Below are 18,424 nucleotides of genomic sequence, written 5' to 3' on the forward strand. Positions count from 1 at the left end.
ACCATACAAAAAGAACTTATCCGTTGATCGGGATGAAATCTCCTATTCCCAGAACACTGAGAAAGCCTTCCCCCACCTCGATTTGTGCGCCTTTGGTGGCCTTTCCTCGGCAATGATCTCATCAAGACCCGTGTGCAAGTCGACGTCTACTGGATCACGCGCCCATGCCTCTCTCATGCAGTATACTCTGTGGCCAAAATATATGGCTAAGAACAGGGGAATACCAATGTAGGCGGTAAGAAAGGTAGACACATTCCAGTTGTGCGGCCAGAAGACGTAGAACCCGTTTATGAGGGCCATGAATGTAAATGCTCCCATCTGGAGATATGTGCCGTAAGGCTGGATCCACGAGCAACGGTAGGGAAGTTGCGGTTCAATGCCCTGCAGCCGTGCGGCTTTGCGAAAACGCAGGTACACAATACCGCAGCAAATCCAGGAGATGAACCCAGCCGTGTTGGAGAGGTTGACCTGTTTCCGGAAACGTCAGTCCCAATTTTGAGTACGCAGTAGGATTCGTGTACTCACAAACCAATTGAACACCACTGACGCAGACGAGGCAACGTTGATGTACGCAAGAAATGCGAACATGCTACTGGCCATCACGCAGCGATACGGGACTCCACTCTTAGTGCAAGCACTGAACCACTGTGGGGCAGAGCCCTGCAGTGACAGTGCGTATAAAGAACGCGAAGAAAGGTACAGAAACGAATTACCCGCAGACCATGCCGATATGAGAATGCCGGCATTAACGACTGAGTCGAGAGCTCGAATGCCGTTTCGTTTCATTCCTAAATAGCCAAGTGTCAGTATGGGACTTTGCAGATCCAATGTTGTGTTCATACCAATGACAAAAGGCGATGAGCCAGCGCCGGTACCGCCATTGGTGAGATCGGGGTCGTTGCTTGGAACGATAACACCGATACACAGGATACATCCAATGTAGAAAAATATCAGCCGGTAAACGTACCGACGACCGGCGATAGGAAGGTTCCGGCGGGGATTCTGCATCTCGCCTCCCGTGACAACAAGCAGTTCAGCCGCAAAGGCGAACGGCGCCACCGACAGGCTCAGCATCCGGAGCAGCGTCAAAAATCGGCCAGTACCTCCGGAAGTTAAGAAAGTCGGGGTCGGATCTTTCCAGTAGCGGAATCCAAGACGATCATGCGAAGGCCCGCCGCCGAAGAAGAGAACGACTGAGACGAGCATGAGGCCGAGCATCATGATTACTTTTGTTCCGGCGAACCAGAATTCTGTCTCGCCGTAGTAGCGAACGGGGAGGGCGTTGAGGGCGACAATGGCCACAAGCATAATTGTTATCCATACGCCGATATTGATGTCGACTGGCATCTCCCAGTAGTCGATTACGATGGCAGCAGCTGTGATCTCGTATGGCACCAGGATTCCGAGAGAGTAGAAGTAGAGCCAGCCCAGGGCGAACCCTAGTGACCGAGAGACGTATCGATAGGCGAAGAGGTTCATGGAGCTTCCCGGCGTGGGCAGCCACGTTGCGATCTCAACCACGGCAGTGATGACACAGAAGACGAGAAACGAAATGAAGCAGTAGCATCCTAAGACGAGTGCCGGTCCACCCTGGGCAAGTGTCTGGCCTGAGCCGACAAACAGGCCGGTACCGATCGTGCCGCCCAATGCAATCATCTGCGCATGGCGCGACTTGAGTCCCTACATCGTGTTTCAGCACATTACATAACATTACAGTACAAACAGAGATAGCCTTACTCGATGCGTCGATTGTTTGTTGCCTTCAAACACTTCGCCAGTTAGAACCAAACCTGGGCTGGCGCCACCCTCGGTCGTGGGCAGCCCGTTACCATCGGCCTTCTCGCACATTTTCTCGATGTCGGTGGCCATGGGGGTGGGGGACGGAAGACCGAGTCAATTGCTGAGAGAACACTAGAGTTTGCGTGAAGGCAGAGAGCGTGGTAATGGGATGAGAGGAGGAAGAGAGATGAGAGAAGCTGGCTGTCAAATGATGGCCTGGTTGCTCGTACTCTGTACTGTAGAAGATGATAAGAAGGCAGGAACGACGGCAGGCTACTCTGGTGCAGGTGCTGAATTTGCATGGAGACAGGCTTATAAAGAGACAAAGGTTAAGCCAAGATTGAAATGCGGGGAAGCCTGTTGATGATAAGGTCTACGGGACGCTATGATCTGGTGAACAACTGTGCTTACCTTCCATCCAACAGGGTCCGTGGACTCTGGATAATGCTATAATCAACTCAACGCAGTATTCACCAACGATCTGGCCTATATCATCACTATTAGGAAATTTAAATCCCTTTATATAAATAGTAGATTCGTGTAAGTGCTGGTGAGTGATTTGGAAAGTGGCAAGCGGTTTTCATCCCGAGTGCCGAGGTCAGACTAAGCGATGGCTAATCCCAGATACGTTAAGCAAGCGCCTACTAGATATCTTCATGACAATTTTAAAAGAGATAAGATAGGCTTCCAGGTCATAACCCCGAAGAAAGAGCACCCTTTGAAGGTTGAGTTACTACAGCTCAGTCGTAGACACTTGGAATTGCCAGACTGAGTCATCTTTGAGATCATTCGGGAGGCGCGAGGCGTGCGAACTCTGGGCAGTATGTACACTCTACAGCAAATATCTTTATTTTCACTTTGAATATGTCGTTTACGGAATTCGGGAGATGTGGTAAAGATGACAAGTATTAACTGTCATTTACTGAGAAGTTAGCATGCGAAGCAAATGACTACCAAAGCCACAAAACCAGCCGTCTAAAGCCCTTTGTCATTTTAAAAATAGACTGGAAGCGCAACAAGCGTGCCGACGTTTTATTTTATTCTTCTCAATAGCAGTCAGTGACGGTGTACGATGGGATGGCTGTGATGGTCCGGCAAAGCTTTCCTGTTTAGGCATGGCTCAATTTCAAAAGATCCGACGGATATTTCTGCCTCTTTGGCGATAGCGTTGCTCACGAGGGTCATCGGAATTCACGTTTCGGTTTACCATAGCATCCTTAGGCCTGGGCTTAAAATTGGTAATGTGCACTCCGTTCTAGAATTGTGACTGCATTCCTACCGTCTATTTCACAGTGCTACAAACTCTCATCCCAGCCCCAATGCCTCCCCAGACAACCACCACTGGCGACGCTCCTCTAGTTTCTACTTCGATCGCAATAGGCGCAGTCAGGTTATGGACCTGGAAGACATCTACGTACGGCGGAGGAAGGCCGAAAAATTGCAATAGAGAACCGCTGCGCCATCGCGAAGCGAGGATTTTAAATTTTTCTCCCGTGCTCATAAGCCATTAGCACAGAAATAGACCGTTGAGTACTCATATCACTTCATTCAGCAGAGACACCCAATCCATTCGTCATAGACCGAGAAATCCTCCAGCGAAAAAACCAACGAAACAACCCAACAGCCAGACTCAGCCCTGAATCGCCTCGCCCGCACCGCCCTCCCGCATCAAAGGCGTCTCCACCCACCTCAGCCAGCCTGACACCATCTCCCTCGGCGGCCTCTGTGCACCAGAATACTTCCACTTCGACGACCCCACCTTCATTGCGCCCTCCCCCGGCCATTTCGACAGCACGACACGGCCGCCGGCACGTCCAACTACAACATCGCGACCGCCTTCAACTACCCACCAAGGCCGCACTGGCTTGCCGAGAGCACAACGGAAAGCGTGCACACGATCCGCCATTACCGTGATTGGGAGGTGTCGCCATGAGCGCGCGTCGGCAGCACGTCTGCGCTCGAGATAACGCTGCGCATGCTGGCTGAGAGCATGGATGTGGATGGTACGGGCTGTGCGGCTCGATTCGTTCTCGAAGGTCGCCGCGCCGGGGAGTCGCGTCCGGGTGGGTGGGTGGTGGCGTCGGACGACGAGCTGGTTGAGCGGTGTGTGTAAAGCATGCGGAATTGTCGACGCAGGGGGGCCCAGCCAGCTGATGCTGTTTAAACTGCTGGATGAGACGTGGGGCCACGAGGGCTATGTTGACTGGTTGATCCACATCCGGGAGGAGTATGCGAAGCGGCGGAATGTGATTGTGGGTGCTTGTGAAAAGTATCTCCCCAGTGTTGTCAACCGGAACCCGCCCATGGCCGGCATGTTTGTGAGTTGGTCTCTTTCCGTTTGGATACATACTGGTTACTGGTACGATGATTCCTACAGCATTGGGTGGAGGCTGACTGTCGCAAGCATCCACATACGTCGAGCAAGAGCATCACAGAACTGAGGGAGGATTTGTTCCTCAGATCTGTAGAAAAAGGCTCACTGATCATCCGAAGCAGCTGGATCCGCCCTGAGGCAGGCCTTGACCTGGGTAATGAAAGGATGCTGCAGCGCCATTCGGGAGCATTGAGGAGGCTATTTGCCGATTCGGTTTGGCAGTCAAAGAGAGCTTCCAGCTCTAGAAGAGCAACACGAACAAGCAGTTCGATCACAGGATAGGCTAATCCAGGAGCTCAAAATGCCGTTCGCAATCGTGCAGACAATGTTCGCGCTGGACGAGGTATTCAATGGGGTTTTCGTTGAAAGTGCCGGTCCAGTCAAGCCGGAAGGACGTTCGGCAGGAGCGGCACACTAGTGGTATGTCGCGGCATGAGCCGTCAAAGGGGCTGCCCTCAGGCAGCGACAAGAGCGGTGATTGTGGGACTCGGTCTCTTGACTCTCAACATTCACTTTGGTGGTGATAAGGTACTACATTTTCTCCATCTGTTTCCCTGATTTTAGCGTTGTGCCGCTTCTCCGACTCTCCTTCTGGCGATCAATGAATCATCTACAGATCCACACGCGGTTGTCTCGTTGAGTGCGAGTAATGCGGGGGTGGATCCCGTTGAATCTTGTTCCATTTGTAGACTAGAGCCAGTTCTCTAAGCCAACCGTCAGCCTTTGCCGAAATTACTTGGGGCAGCACAGTACGCCTTGTAAGGAGAGCTCCTCGTGGTATAAGGATGTGTACGTCATATTTCTTGGCGGTCGCTTCGGGTTGTGGATGCCTGTCTCCACCGTAAGTTTGATATGACTCGCTGGTTTGAACTGGGACTTTTCACCTGCGGAACCACCTCTCGCCTTAAACAACGTGGAAGTTCCCCTTATCAATGAACGGAGCGCAATTTAGCTATTATTAGGCCAAACGCTGGATCTAAGAGATAGCGTTTAGAAAGGACCCGTGCATTTGACTAACGTGCTTGATCGGGAGCTTCTTCGGTAGTCGCCGCGCGGGAGCGAATGATCGGCAGCGGAGTCGTTGGTAAGCGGGCGCCCTAGTCTTGGCTCTGAAATTCAAGAGTCAGTAAGGAATGAATAAGGCTACCAATTTGTTCGAGGTTCAGGGGGTTCTACGCTGTGCCTGCAACTTCGCCTTCTCTCGTACTCGGCAAAGGCGTTCCGGACTAACGCTAGTGAGCAATTGTTTGACCGCAAATCGAAACAGGCCACCACGGATCAACAGATCCGCACAGCAGAACACCAATGTTTCCCTGAATAAACCGCGCTATTTGACTCGCTGAATTGGTTCCTGGCCAGCTGGCCGCAAGGCAGAGCACCACGTCTTGTGAGACCAAGAGATATGATATCTTGGCGTACCCCAAGAAATGGTTCATCCCACAAGCTCTGTGCTTTCAGGCCCTACATCAATAGTCACACTAGGTTGAAGCTAACTTGTCTGCCCAAGCCTAACGGTGAGGCCAACGACATTCCGAGAGAGCGCGAATTCTATAAAGCCCTGCATCCAGCCTGCAGTGACGGATCAGCATCCATCAACTGCACACCCTCTTTCCACACACTCCGCCACGGAAAGCCACTCTTTGCAAGCAACCATGAAGACCTCCAACAACGCCGTCCTCCTCGCCATTGCGGCTCTGGCCTCGCAGGCCGCCGCCGAAGTTCAGATGGATGTCCGCTACAGCGACAACATGATCGACGTCGGCAACATGGACCTGTTCGCCGCCACCTGGCAGGTACGTCTGCCCCCACCTCGACCTCTGCACGAACCCAACTAACCCCCCATCAGACCATCTACGACACAGCCGGCAACGAGCGGTCCGTCATCACCGACAAGTCGACGGGCACGGACAACAACCCGTGCACCTCCAAGGAAGACAGCGACCCGGACCTGACCGTGTCGATCAAGATGAACGGCGCGTGGGGCCAGACGCCCGGCCTGGAAGTCAACCAGATGCGCGACGGCCTGGTGCAGTCGATGTGGGAGGTGCTGCGCAACATCGCCGACCGCAACAAGTACGACGTCTTCGGCGGCTGCACCGGCTTCACCTGGCAGGAGGGCACCGCCGGTGACGCCAATGCCGCGTGCGGCCCGGCTGCTGCCACCAGCTGTGAGAACGCGTGCAAGGACGCGTCCGACATCGCCAGCCAGGTCGAGTGCAGCATCAAGACTACCGGCTACAAGGTCCCCTCCGAGATGCGCGTTACTGCCTACATCGACAACCAGCTGCAGGCTGATGATCTGATTATCAGCATCAGTGCTGCGAAGAACCCTGAGACTGGTGGTTGCGGTATCCAGGGTGAGATTGCGAAGGCTGTTGCTGGTTTCATTCCTGTGGCTGGCGGTCTGTTCGCCCAGGGTATTGCTATTGGTTGCACTGGTGTCCCCCAGACCACCAGCTAAATTATGAGTATGGGATGGATTGCTCAATAGAAGATAACGGCCGAACAAATATTGATAGCAAGATGGAATCAGTTAAATGCATTCTGGAAGGATTTGTGCAATTACTGGGCTTGAAGAGTAAAAGCAACCCTCCACCTCCTTGCACCACTGAACTGGGATACTTCCCGCCCCCACGTGGCTCCCCAGTTGATTCCCGAAAGCATGCACACAGAAGGGCCATCACTACGTTGAAAGCTGATCCCGGGACACCGCTGTTTCATCTGTATCGGCCCCCAGCCTCGGAGCTTTTTCTATCCTGGGTTGCAGTCTGTGGCAAATCTGGACGTCCTTAACCACCAGGATCATGCGACGTTTCCCCGCATGAATGCAAGGCCACGCTCAAAGGCCGATCTCTGTTCAATCCTAGGTCTGGTTTTGTGGAATGGCGAGTCGTTAGATGTAATGTTCCAGAATAGTCCTAGATAAGCACTGAGCAGGAGGAGACGTTTATGAGCACCAAAAGCACAAACGGCATCTGCAGAAGATGAAAGAAAATAAGACTTCATAGGGAATGTATTCTGATGCAGACTATGAACTGTGACATAGAGTTGCGGGCTGCCCTTTGAAACATGGTTGATTTCTGGACAGATATTTCCACCTGTTTCAGACTTGGACCAGAAGTCCACGACTGCATACCTTGGCCCATAACACCCGATGCAGGGTGCAAGTGCTCTATCATTTCTCAATTCGGTGAGAGTCGTCATTCGATGCAAGCGGGCAGAGTAGTTGCAGGACTCTAACCACGCGACACTTCATCCGGGGTAATGACGCCGTCGTCGTTCTTGTCGTGCCTGAATCATTTAGCAGCAATCCAAAAAAGATCGAATATTTACTTACTTCAGGAACCAGGCGATGTGGCTCACGGAATCACTGCCAACGTTCATGTAGTTGGTGTACTCTTGCAAGGTGATGTTTCCAGACTTATCAGTATCGGCAGCAGCAAAGGCTTCGTCGGAGCCATTTGATTCAGGGTCTCTGGGGGACATGTCGCTTCTGCGTCCAGCTGGCGCGCCTCCAGCTCGGCGGCATCCTGTACCATGTTAGCGAAAAATCCCGATGCAGCCTCAGGTTGCGACATACCGCCGTCGCAGTTGCAACAGAAGATGTTGCAGCTGCCATAGCCGCAGCAGGGGGTACCCTGCGTGTCATCGTCACATGCCCACTTGGCGCACCACCCTTCGTCATCCCATCCCATTTGTTGCAGACACTTGCCGGCACTACAGCAGTCGGCGCTGACCAAGGGGAGGAGGGCAGAAGCGGCAGCAAAGATGGCTGAATAACGCATGTTGAAGTTTGTTTTGTGATGTAAGAGCTGGTTTTCTTGGATTGATGGTTAATGAGTGAGTGAACGCAGGCCTCTCGACCATTTATATATTCAATAGCTGAGCTCGATTTTCACGTTTCCGTATGATGGAAGACAGGATCTCTAAGGGATGAGGTAGACCTTCTGCAAGAGATGGAAAAAGAGGTCGGTCAAGGGGTGTCTCAACTTCGCATGGAACATGCGCGTCACAGACTAAGCACTAAAAATAGCAGTCCCGCTGGTAAATGCCTTGCATGGCTCGTTTTTCTTGCGCTTTACTATCACCATGACCTACTCAGGCGACTCTAAGCAACAATTTTCAAGCCAATTGCGAACTGATAGCTATGTTTCATTTAAGAGTATGTGTCTGAATAAAGTCAGGCTTGCGTGATGGCGCTAGAGCAGTCACTAGAAAGTAACAGTCCCTTGCCCACTACCCGCATGAGGGAATTTACCCCGCATAAAAATTAAGGTTCTGCTGGCTGACGCAAGCGGCTCTGGAAGAAAGGGTGATTTGCAGCCGGGGTCTCGATTGAACCCGCTTGCAAGGACAGCGGGGTTCCAAATCGATCCAATAAGCAGGCCTGTTTGCAGGTGCGGACATGTCGCGCTAACAACAGATTCAGCAATTTCACTTACTAACAGTAGCTTTAGCAACTCAATTTTCATCTAGCCCCAACACCAACTCGAGTTAGCACTTTTCGTGTGCGTCTAGATCCAACATCAACTACAACCAGACATTGATTTCCGCTCAAGAAATTTCACTCACACATGTAAGTGCTTGTGATTGTGGAAGCAATACAGCGCGCACGGTATAGCCAACCAGCACTGATTTCAATATTCTAATGACTGCCGGTGTTGGTAGGGACGATCGTCGAGGGGGTATTTCGCGCTTTGTTTCGGGTAGCTCAATACATCACCCGTTCACCTCCTCAGCTTCGCGCCCAGTCCAGCCGCATCACCAGTAATTTTAATAATAATCAAGCTCCTTTTCAGCAGCGTGCTTTTCCCCGCCGTCCTTCCCCGGGTAAACCCAGCCCCCAGTCTCCCCGCACTCATCAACCACAAGCCCCCTCTTCACACATTCGGCGACTGCACCAGCCTCTCATACCCCTGCGCCCCGTCGTGCCCCTGCCTTCCCTTACCCGGCCGGTGCTCGATGCACTTCGAGAAATGCAGCAAATGTCCCCTCCGCACGCGCACAAACGACGCATACAGCCCGCCCGCACTGAACACAGCCACACAGCTCAGCAAGACCGGCCACTGGAACTGGTCCGGCCGCGCCCAGACGATCGTCGACGCGTACGAGCACAGCTCGAAGGCGCTCTGCCAGGACGCTTCGACCGACGAGAAGGCGCCGCGGCGGTCGGCCTCGACTTCCTGTTGTGGTGCCAAAAGTTAACAACGCCCGCATGAAAGGGGAACCGGGCAACGTACCTCCTGGATGATAACCTGCGCCGAAAGATCATACCCCCACAACCCCACCCGACTCAAAATCGACCCCGCGACCAAGCCCCCCGCCGCCACCAGTGGCCTGTCCTGCACGCCCCAGAACACAGACGCACCACCTGCCAGACACAGCGACTGCCACGTGACGAACCAGATACCCGTCCGGATCGGCCCTATGCGGGCCATCACGCGCGGCGTTATCCACGTCGCGGAGAGCTCGAAGGCGACGGAGACGGTGCGCGCGATGGCGATGTGGATCGAGTTGAAGCCGGCGGAGAGGAGGTACGTGACCATCTGGCCCGAGAAGGAGAGCACGGTGAGGTAGAGCAGGGCCCCTGCGAAAGAGGGCAGCACAGCGCGGTGGCGGAAGTAGGTTGTTAGGTCGTGGGTGATGGTTTGGAGGAGGCCATTGCTGCGGGGGCAGTGGGGAGTGGAGGAGGAGGAGGAGGATTTGGGTTGTTGGAGGGCGGGGACGATTTGGTAGACCTGCGGTGGTGGTGGGTTAGTGAGGAAGGAGGAGGTGTGGTTGGGGTGAGGGCGGGCTTACTCGGGCGATGGCGAAGTACTCGATGAGGATGGAGGCGAGGTTCATGCCGAGGTTGACCAGGATGGCGATTTCGGTTGATACGCCGTCGAGGATGGAGATGAAGAATGGTCCGGCAAGTTTGCAAATGAGGTCAATTCGGCGCATCTGTGCGTTCAAGACTGGCATTGAAGTTAGTGTGGTTAATGTGTTGTTACAAGAGGGCACCGTACCTCTCAGAGCTCCTTCATTCTCTTCGGCAATCACAACGACCTGCAGCAGCGGTGAGCAAACGACATGAAATTTGGGAGTACTGTCTCCAACATACCCAGTCCCTCTCAACTGAAATAAGGTTCATAATAGCGCAAAGCTTCTCAATGCAAGCAAGCACTGCCAGAATAGCCAGTGCGCCGGACTGCAGAGCCTTGACCCAGCTCCATCCTGTGGCCAGGAACCAGAAGAGGGCGCAAGAAGTTGCAACGGTAAATCTTTGTAGGACTGCCAATTATATCAGAATATGAAAAATTCACCAATTAGTGGGACACTCACCAATTGACAGCCTCACGACCTTGAGCCTGTTGCTGTTGTCGATGAATCGCCCGATGACCGGAGACAAGACTATGGCCGATGCTTGCCGGCTCAACGCATACACCGACATCGGCAGCAAGGTCCCAGGATAGATGGACGCGAGGTAAAGCACGGCACCGAACTCAAAGACGCGCGAATTCCATGTTGAGAGGAAATGCGAGACGTAGAGGCGCTTCCGCACCGCCATTGGCACCTCGACTTCTGTGCCTGCCGGCGGAGTTGCGGCAACGTCATCTTCGGCCGGCGGATTCTGGCTGAGCGTGTTGTCTGGTGGGGAAGGAGTATTGGACAGAAGGGGAGTGTGAACTGTATCCGCGTCGCTCGGTGCCATGGCGGGAATGTTGGGAAGTTGTGGCGGCGAATAAAGCGACGGTGAGGGAAAGAAAGTAGCCAAGCGATGGTGTGACAGGTGGTCCATCTTATCGACAATGCTGAGTCATTCATCTCGCACGTGATTGCACTTTTCACTCATTCTTTTTGATCTTCTTATTTGGTAACTCGGCTGATCCCAGGGAGTACCATGACGTTTTTGTACAGCGGCTTGAACGTGGTTGCCTTTTCTGGTGGTGCAATGTCGATTTTACATGTTCTGTAGGTTTTGGCCGGCCCTCCGCTCGTAGGTTTTAGCCGAGCATCCGTTGTAGGGTTGACCCGAGAACGTGTTGCTTAGGAAAAAGTATGGACCATCCTGTTACAATGACATTGAATGTAGCTCAAAGATATTCGTCAAAACCAAATAGGTGTATCCAAATCTATCCCACAGTTTCATTCGAAAATGTGATGCGCCCTGCGTTCTTGCTGACGACTGTCGCCCTAAATTCAACGTCATCGCAACTGGAAGAATTTGATGGGCCTGGCCCCAACGATAAGGAATGTCAGTTCAATTTTAAGCAGTTTAACAGTCTCGTTTTTGGAGACATGTAACTTACCCGAAAAAATGAAACGACAGAGACATGCTGCAAATTTGGAACTGCTTTGCAATGCCTGGAAGTAACGGGCATGGCTGCATTGTAAGTATTGAGACATCCATCTGCTCTCTTGCAATCAAGTTATTACTGCAACCTATTGCCATTATTAGACTAAACAAAAAATCCCCACTCTACTACAACGAAGTTCCGGTTCAAAACAAACCGGCGACGATGAATATTAAATTCCAGACTAGGACATTTCATCACTTGTCTCCATAGCCCCACGTATGGGACTTCAGATCTTTTGAGGTATCTGATGACCACTGACTTCTTACTGCAGCCGGGCGAGATGAACGACGCACCCGCCATGCATGGGAATTTCCATACAGACACCTGGAATCTCTGCCACTCTAGGGAAACCCGTCAAGGCTAAGGAGTTATCGACCAAAAACCTGTTTATTGAAGACGCTAAGTGTAAATGCAGCGCTAAATCATCAGGCTACAACATATGCTCGAGCGAGAACGTATGTCGGTGAATTGGTGCTTCAGCCAGCCACGATGCAACCAAACATGCAGCAAAAGAGAACTGATCCTTACGATCAAGACCATAACCATTTTCCTCTTTGAGAAATTCAATCCTGCCGGCTGTGGGGCCGTTCAGCTTGGTGTTACAACTTGGTCCCTCCATCAAACGGACTGTGATTCCCCGACACTTCTTCGATCTCGACGGCGCCATTTACGACCCAGTCTCGGCTCGTCTTCCCTCTAGTTACAATTCTAATAACTGTGGCGCCAGCCCGAAGCCCCAAGCTCTTTCAAAGGAGTCTGACAGGAGGTTCGAGACATCCAGCAAGCCTATGTATTCCAGCGGGATGTCAGAGCTATCAGCCGCAGCTGAAAGGCCAGTGATGGCCACCATCCAATTGATCAGGTGGCAAATCGCATGTGGTGCCTTCGACTGGTCGATCCTGGCTCAGATGAGCACTCCTGGGCTGTTTACTACAGGGAGAAGGAATGGCACCGAATGCCTTTACCACTGAGTTGACTGACGACCCGGGGCTCATGATGCCGACATAACCGAGTTGGAGGAGAGAAATCACGGCCTCATGCCTCTTAGAGATTCGACAAGTCCGGCAGACAGAACCACTAGCGACGGAGGAGAAGCCATACTGGGAAACGATGTTCTGGCGGACCCCGCTCCGAATGTCTTGCAAGTCGACAGACCAGCTAGGCTTAGAAGATCCATATCTTCAAGTGGCGTTCACCTGGACAACCTTCTAGAAAACTCATCGGAGCTCATTTTCGATGGAAGGATTCATCATCTTGGCAAATTGCCCAATTAGCTCTGCAAAGACCGCTTATCAGGAAAGCGGTGAGCACCAAGAAGGACCTGGGAGATGACCTAGGAAGTGGGCTAAGAGGAAAGGATAGATGGCACCGACGATCCAAGATTTAGCAAAAGTTGTTGGAACTAGAAGCACACTTCTTCGTAGTTGTGACGGCATTGATCGAAGTCCCGAATATTCTCACCCGGTAGAACCACAGTAGGAGCTCTTGATTGCTTATGGACAATTCTAGAACGTATCTCCGACGGAATGAAGGCCTTTTCGGACGTCGAGCTATTGAGGATAGCGGTGAAGCGGTGTTCCAGCTTCAATAATTCTGATGTCGTGTCAGATAGGTAACAGCACAGCAGATCAGAGGATGCCCTACCAAGCAAGAAACGAACGGTGCAGTGCAGCTGAGCCGTCTCACAGGTCAATTATTGTCAAGTCGTTGGCTGGAACGAGTAGATTCTAGTAGTAAGACCGCAAGGTGACGACAAAGGCTTGGCGCTCTTGGCATAAATGTCATAGGAGCTGGCCATTACCACATTCGCACTCCGCTAGAGATGGGGAACATTCAGATTTTTAATTGATGCATTACGGCAGTTTGCTATAGGGCGGAGCAAAAGGCCGGGGATTTAACGAACCTGGGCACGCTAGAACACTTTCCACAAGCGGCTTATCAAGCTACTGAGTAAGTTTCCGACAGACGCTCTCGTTCGCCCGCTTAATAGCTCCCGCGCTTTGTAAGCCACCATGAAGCGTTAGTGCTACGCTATTAAGTAAGTCAAGCTTTGCCTTCCCCAAACCTTGCGGTCTCGACCTTGGCAAGCGGAAACTTCCGCTGACACACATCGACGTCAGACATGCATTGAGAACACCTCGAATTCATCTCTTGAGCCACGGTTTGGCTTTGGAGGATGCAAAAGCGAGGCGTGACACTGCTGCGTTCTCGTTGGCCGTCTATCTATACTCGCCCGTGCCTAGTCGCCTTCATTCCGATCTGCCTTGCCGTCTCATCGTGATCGCTACGGCAAATAGTTCGCCCGTATGCCATCTAGAACACCTGTGACGCTAACACGATGGAAAGTGGAGACGAGAATGCGGGATCGTGAACCTGATCTCAACAGCCAACAGTGGCATCGCAGCACCACCAGCACTTTACTGGAAATGCGAACCACCGATTGGGTTTTCAAGCACATTCTGACTTCACTCTTCTACTCCGGGGCTCTGCTGCAGACCGTCTGCTAAGGTGTACGTACACAGCGACTGGAACATAAAAGGGAGGCGCTGCACGCTCCGCCCAGAGTTTGAAACCCAAACAGACAAGCACCTCCTTCAATTGAACAAGGCAATCTATCTACTATAACCATGTATTTCCCCACCATCATCACCATCTTTGCTGCCCTGACTCCGTTCGCCCTGGCGGACTGCTGCTACAAAGTTAATGGCAGGTGCAGGGACGGCACCGTGGGCACCCCGTACTGCGGCAAAGGGGGGTGCAATTGGCTAGGCTGTGACTGCGCTGGCGGTGCGTTGCCTAATCTATAGTGAGGAGAGACCCAACACTAACATTTCATCCTAGGCTGCCGCAATACTCGGTCACGCGTGATGGAAAGGCAGGCTGCCGATGCTGAGACCACCGACGCTTTCAACAAGGCTTCCGGCGGCACCGGAAAGCTTACCGAGCCACAGTTTGCGGCATTTGTCGGTGTTCCGGCGGATGATCCGACAGTCACTCAGCTGTTCAAGGAGTCTGTTGATACATTGTCCCGGCGGTGGAAGTACAGTGCTAACTCAATGGTGTAGGCACGACAAGAACAACGACGGTGTTGTCACCATTGACGAGATCGGCGGTTAAGGGAATTCCATTATTTTCGAAGCTTTGACACTCGTTTATAGGATTATTATGCTTTGTTCAATAAGTATGTTAAAGTAACGTAGGGGGAAAGCAGCGAGGAGATGGGTCTGAGCTTTTCGGAACACCTGGGATATACCTTCACTCCTTAATATTTGGTAAAAGTCCGTCAATTTATGTAGCTGAGGACATAAAATCCTTACAGCAGGTTTTGAAGTATCACATAGCACCTACACCAACGTTCAATCAAGGACGAAGGTGCAATCCCGTCAGTGAAGTGGTAATTGTGAGCAAAGTTTCAAAATCTTGAAAATAAGGTACGCAGAGGGCGTTGGGGGACATTCTTTATCATTTACAATCTACTTGATTGTCTGATAGTGAAAGCCGTGCTGAGGTATGCGCGTGGTAGATCGAAATGATTGGATATACGACGTTGAATCGCGGTATTTGAGCATCGGTGTTGAGATTTACTCAGCCACCTAGGCTATGTCCGGCATCATGCAAGGATCTTAATCAATAGAGAGACAAGAAGCGCCGAAAGCAACCCTGTATTCGTTGTCAGACAATACCCACACTTAATACTCCAAACTCCCCGACTCACCCAATGCAAATCCGAACACGTGTTCTGGTGAAATGGATATTAACGGAACCCATGTCGACCGGACCTCGCCTGCATTCGATTCATCCAAGAGTTCGAGGATGTGTCCGGAATCCTGGAGCTCTTTCTCAGAGTCTGAGACCCCTTCCGCATCTTCTAGCATACGGGTATTCTTGTCAATTAGCTCTAAGATGACATCTTTGTTCGGTGTCTTGAGGCTCTTGATGATGTCCTCTAGCGACCAATTCTTGCGAATTCGCCCCCACCCCCGCGGACTGCGGAACTGAACTGTGACTGTCGTTTTATCTCTGCCAATTTCAAAGTTTATTTCGCCATTCACCCCCTCAGACGTTTTCCTTCCGGACTCTTCGCACTTTGTGACATTGACTGAGATATGAGGATCGGCACCAGCTTTGAGAAAGCTCTCAGATATCAGAGCGAAGTTTTGGTCGAGTTTTGAACGATCAAAATACTCGACAGAACCCGCAGGTTCGGCAACTCTCGAGTCGGTTTCCGCAAGCAAATAGTGCTGCCATATGCTCAAGTCGATGTGTTCCGTCTTCCTGACCTTGTACTGAGTAGTAAAGTCTAGAAATAACGGTATCTTCGTCTTCAAATGGCTTCGACCTTTCTTTAGCAGCAGATCGAGGAAGGCTGAATCTGAAGCCCCCAATAATCTGAAGCGACTGTTCCGAAAGTACCGAAATAGGAGCATCTCGAATTCTGAGATGGTCTCAGTGGCAGTTGGATCACATTCCAGCCTCCAAGTTGGGTAAGAATAGTCGTTTTCCTCAAACATGTAATCAAGAGGTGTCCAAAGGCTCGGCTTGTAGTGAATGCTGCGACGTTCGGGCCCATATTTGGAAGCGGCCTTTTCGATAACAAAATGTAAAGCCTCCAAAAACTCGAATGGTCTACTGTCGAAGAGTTGCTCCAGTCCTAGACGCGTCAATGCTTTGTTGTAACTGTATCCCCATCTATTTCGTGAGATCCTGGATCGGACCTCGGCGATCAGCAACTGGATGAGTGCGTTGCCAGCAGCATGATGCCCAAGCGTACGAGAACGCTGCTGCTTAGTAACAGCTGTTTCAAGGTATTCCCGGATCGATCGGTGGGTGAAAGTGATATATTCCTTCCCGTACTCGTCGGTTTGTGGCTCGAGCAGGCCTTTGCACCATCCATAGAGCTGGGTTCGTGCCGATCCAATCCTTTTCTCTACAGCACCATCATCATCCTGCTCCCATGAGCCGGCATCTTGTTTTGAGAACTCCGGATTTCTGCAGTAGTCCTCGAGAAACGAGTAGGCGAGGATTGGCAGACTCCGCATAGCGAGACTGTTCTGCAACAGGAGTAGCATGTCGAAACTGAGGTACGCTTTCAACCTGTGCTGCTCAGGGATAGATTCAATGGTGCGATCCAGAAGGGGTCTTAGACCTGGTGGGAATTGTTCAAGAATATCTTCAGGTGAGCCGCCAATTTTCGTCTCCTCGCGGACACCGCGGGTGACGAGAGCCACCCACAAAAAGACTCCCTGGGCTTTTTCCGGTATGATCTTTGCTAGTCGGTTCTCCATGTGCGAACTAACTTTGCCGTGTAGCCTTTGCTGAACAAAGCGCCTCATGTCATAATGCGTGAGATCGTGAAGCCTAAGTGTGGTCTCTGGAGAAAACTTGAATTCGGGCTCCTCCCTACTGGCAACACAGAGCTTGAGGTTTCCCTTCGAATCCGTGATCCACTTGTTTAGAAGGTCAACCAGGTCCTGCTTATCGAGACCGTCTTCATCGTAAAACTCATCGAGCCCATCGATGAAGAAGCAGAAACATGTTTTTGAGGAATGCGAGCGGCGGATGACCTGGCGGAGTGCTGCAGATATATCTTTGCTGCGAATCTCAACCGTGGTACCCAGCTGCCAGGGCAAGCTGATTGCTTCTTCCCAGGCCTTACTCAATACCTCGGGTGTCATTTCGGGGCATTGCTTGAGGATCTCGTATAATAAGGTGCGGCGGAGACCAGCAAGCACCTGTTGAAGCCCTCCGATCAACGTAGAGAAGAAAAAATTTGCCCTTACAAGACGTCTATCTCCTGTTAAAACCTTGTCAGTTTGGCATCATCGCATACGATAGTGGACCGGAATATCTCACCTGCCCACACTTGCAAAATTTCCTCCGTGCGTGGACTATCGCTCAGGAACTGCATCAAAGTTGACTTGCCGGAGCCGAACCTCCCCAATATGTGAAAAACGTTTTCTCCATCTGTTGACAGCCACTTTGTAAAGCGTTCTCGTGCCCTGTCCCTTATCCACTTTTCACTCTCTTCAGCCTTTCCATCATCACTATCCATCTCGTCATCGTCATCGAAATTATTTGCCGTTTCTTCGCCTTGGTCGAGTATCCACCGGAATGTTACACCCGTTTCATCCTGCTCTTCATTGATCTCCTCCAGTCTCTGACGGATATTATCGCTCCTTTTCTGCATGTCACTGTACCTCAAGCTCTTTAAGACACGCTCGTGTCCAATTTGCTTGATTGTTTGTTCCTGTACGCTGACAAGACGTTCGATACGGTCCCGGGTTTCCTCATCCATTGCGCGTTTCCGAAGCTCAATATTGAGCTCTCTGACATTCGTCTGGAGCTGTGTAAATCTCTCGCCGTTGTCTCTCACTAGTCTTTCCAGCTGTTCAAGCTTTGTCCTGCATTCAGGGAGGGGGAAATTTCCCACGTGTTAGCAGATGAGAGAAGCTGAAGGATGGCAAGGCTGAACACATGGGCCGTAACCAACCTCGTGAGAAATGCCAGGACGGCTGTAAGGCGCTGATGGCACCTCGCAAGCTCTTCTTCTAATTGCTGCTTGTCCTTGTCGTGGATGACACTGTTCCACGTCGCGCTTAAGGTTTGCCATTTCGCACGGACGCCGCGCTTGGAGTCAGATGATTTCATCTTTCCCAGCAGTTCGAGAAGCCGGTTTGAAACCTTCTGGCAATCTTTGGAAAGCTCGCACAGGTTTTTCGCGTCACTTGAGAGTGATTTGGTATCATTATCCGGCGGGATCAATCTGGAATGGAGCGTTTCCATCCTTCTGATGATGTCCCCAAGAGAGGAATTTTCTTCCAAGCTGCCAGACTCATGGATTTGTTTCCAGCCTTTGATGAGGCTTCCGCTGAAAGTGACGAAAGTCAGAATGCCGGAGGCTACCCCTATTGCCGTGACAGGGTCCATAACG

At 51.6% G+C, this 18,424-nt stretch overlaps 6 protein-coding genes across 6 annotated transcripts; 2 read left to right on the forward strand and 4 right to left on the reverse strand.

Annotated features, from left to right (window-relative positions):
- Positions 1 to 42: 42 nt before the first annotated feature.
- LTHEOB_5984 (Proline permease protein) lies at positions 43 to 1,869 on the reverse strand (the record flags this gene model as incomplete). The annotated part of the gene is made up of 6 exons (XM_035515189.1): positions 43 to 468; positions 526 to 592; positions 707 to 788; positions 843 to 901; positions 968 to 1,680; positions 1,738 to 1,869. 6 exons carry the CDS (start codon positions 1,867 to 1,869, stop codon positions 43 to 45), a joined length of 1,479 nt encoding a protein of 492 aa, XP_035373115.1.
- A 3,936-nt stretch (positions 1,870 to 5,805) lies between these two features.
- LTHEOB_5985 (Ed24 elicitor protein) lies at positions 5,806 to 6,614 on the forward strand (the record flags this gene model as incomplete). Its single annotated transcript, XM_035515190.1, has 2 exons — positions 5,806 to 5,946; positions 6,000 to 6,614. The coding sequence occupies 2 exons, from the start codon at positions 5,806 to 5,808 to the stop codon at positions 6,612 to 6,614; spliced, it is 756 nt and encodes a 251-aa protein (XP_035373116.1).
- Positions 6,615 to 7,389: 775 nt separating this feature from the next.
- On the reverse strand, positions 7,390 to 7,938 carry LTHEOB_5986 (uncharacterized protein; the record flags this gene model as incomplete). The annotated part of the gene is made up of 3 exons (XM_035515191.1): positions 7,390 to 7,444; positions 7,491 to 7,683; positions 7,734 to 7,938. 3 exons carry the CDS (start codon positions 7,936 to 7,938, stop codon positions 7,390 to 7,392), a joined length of 453 nt encoding a protein of 150 aa, XP_035373117.1.
- A 1,095-nt stretch (positions 7,939 to 9,033) lies between these two features.
- On the reverse strand, positions 9,034 to 10,847 carry LTHEOB_5987 (Iron-regulated transporter; the record flags this gene model as incomplete). The annotated part of the gene is made up of 6 exons (XM_035515192.1): positions 9,034 to 9,336; positions 9,394 to 9,891; positions 9,953 to 10,110; positions 10,162 to 10,201; positions 10,257 to 10,426; positions 10,478 to 10,847. The coding sequence occupies 6 exons, from the start codon at positions 10,845 to 10,847 to the stop codon at positions 9,034 to 9,036; spliced, it is 1,539 nt and encodes a 512-aa protein (XP_035373118.1).
- Positions 10,848 to 14,120: 3,273 nt separating this feature from the next.
- Positions 14,121 to 14,610, forward strand: LTHEOB_5988 (uncharacterized protein; the record flags this gene model as incomplete). Its single annotated transcript, XM_035515193.1, has 3 exons — positions 14,121 to 14,280; positions 14,335 to 14,503; positions 14,559 to 14,610. 3 exons carry the CDS (start codon positions 14,121 to 14,123, stop codon positions 14,608 to 14,610), a joined length of 381 nt encoding a protein of 126 aa, XP_035373119.1.
- Positions 14,611 to 15,182: 572 nt separating this feature from the next.
- Positions 15,183 to 18,420, reverse strand: LTHEOB_5989 (Vegetative incompatibility protein HET-E-1; the record flags this gene model as incomplete). Its single annotated transcript, XM_035515194.1, has 5 exons — positions 15,183 to 17,287; positions 17,347 to 17,698; positions 17,747 to 17,894; positions 17,984 to 18,256; positions 18,326 to 18,420. The coding sequence occupies 5 exons, from the start codon at positions 18,418 to 18,420 to the stop codon at positions 15,183 to 15,185; spliced, it is 2,973 nt and encodes a 990-aa protein (XP_035373120.1).
- Positions 18,421 to 18,424: the final 4 nt, after the last annotated feature.

Source organism: Lasiodiplodia theobromae, assembly GCF_012971845.1.
Source record: "Lasiodiplodia theobromae strain AM2As chromosome Unknown scaffold_17, whole genome shotgun sequence".
NCBI classification, from domain to species: Eukaryota; Fungi; Ascomycota; class Dothideomycetes; order Botryosphaeriales; family Botryosphaeriaceae; genus Lasiodiplodia; species Lasiodiplodia theobromae.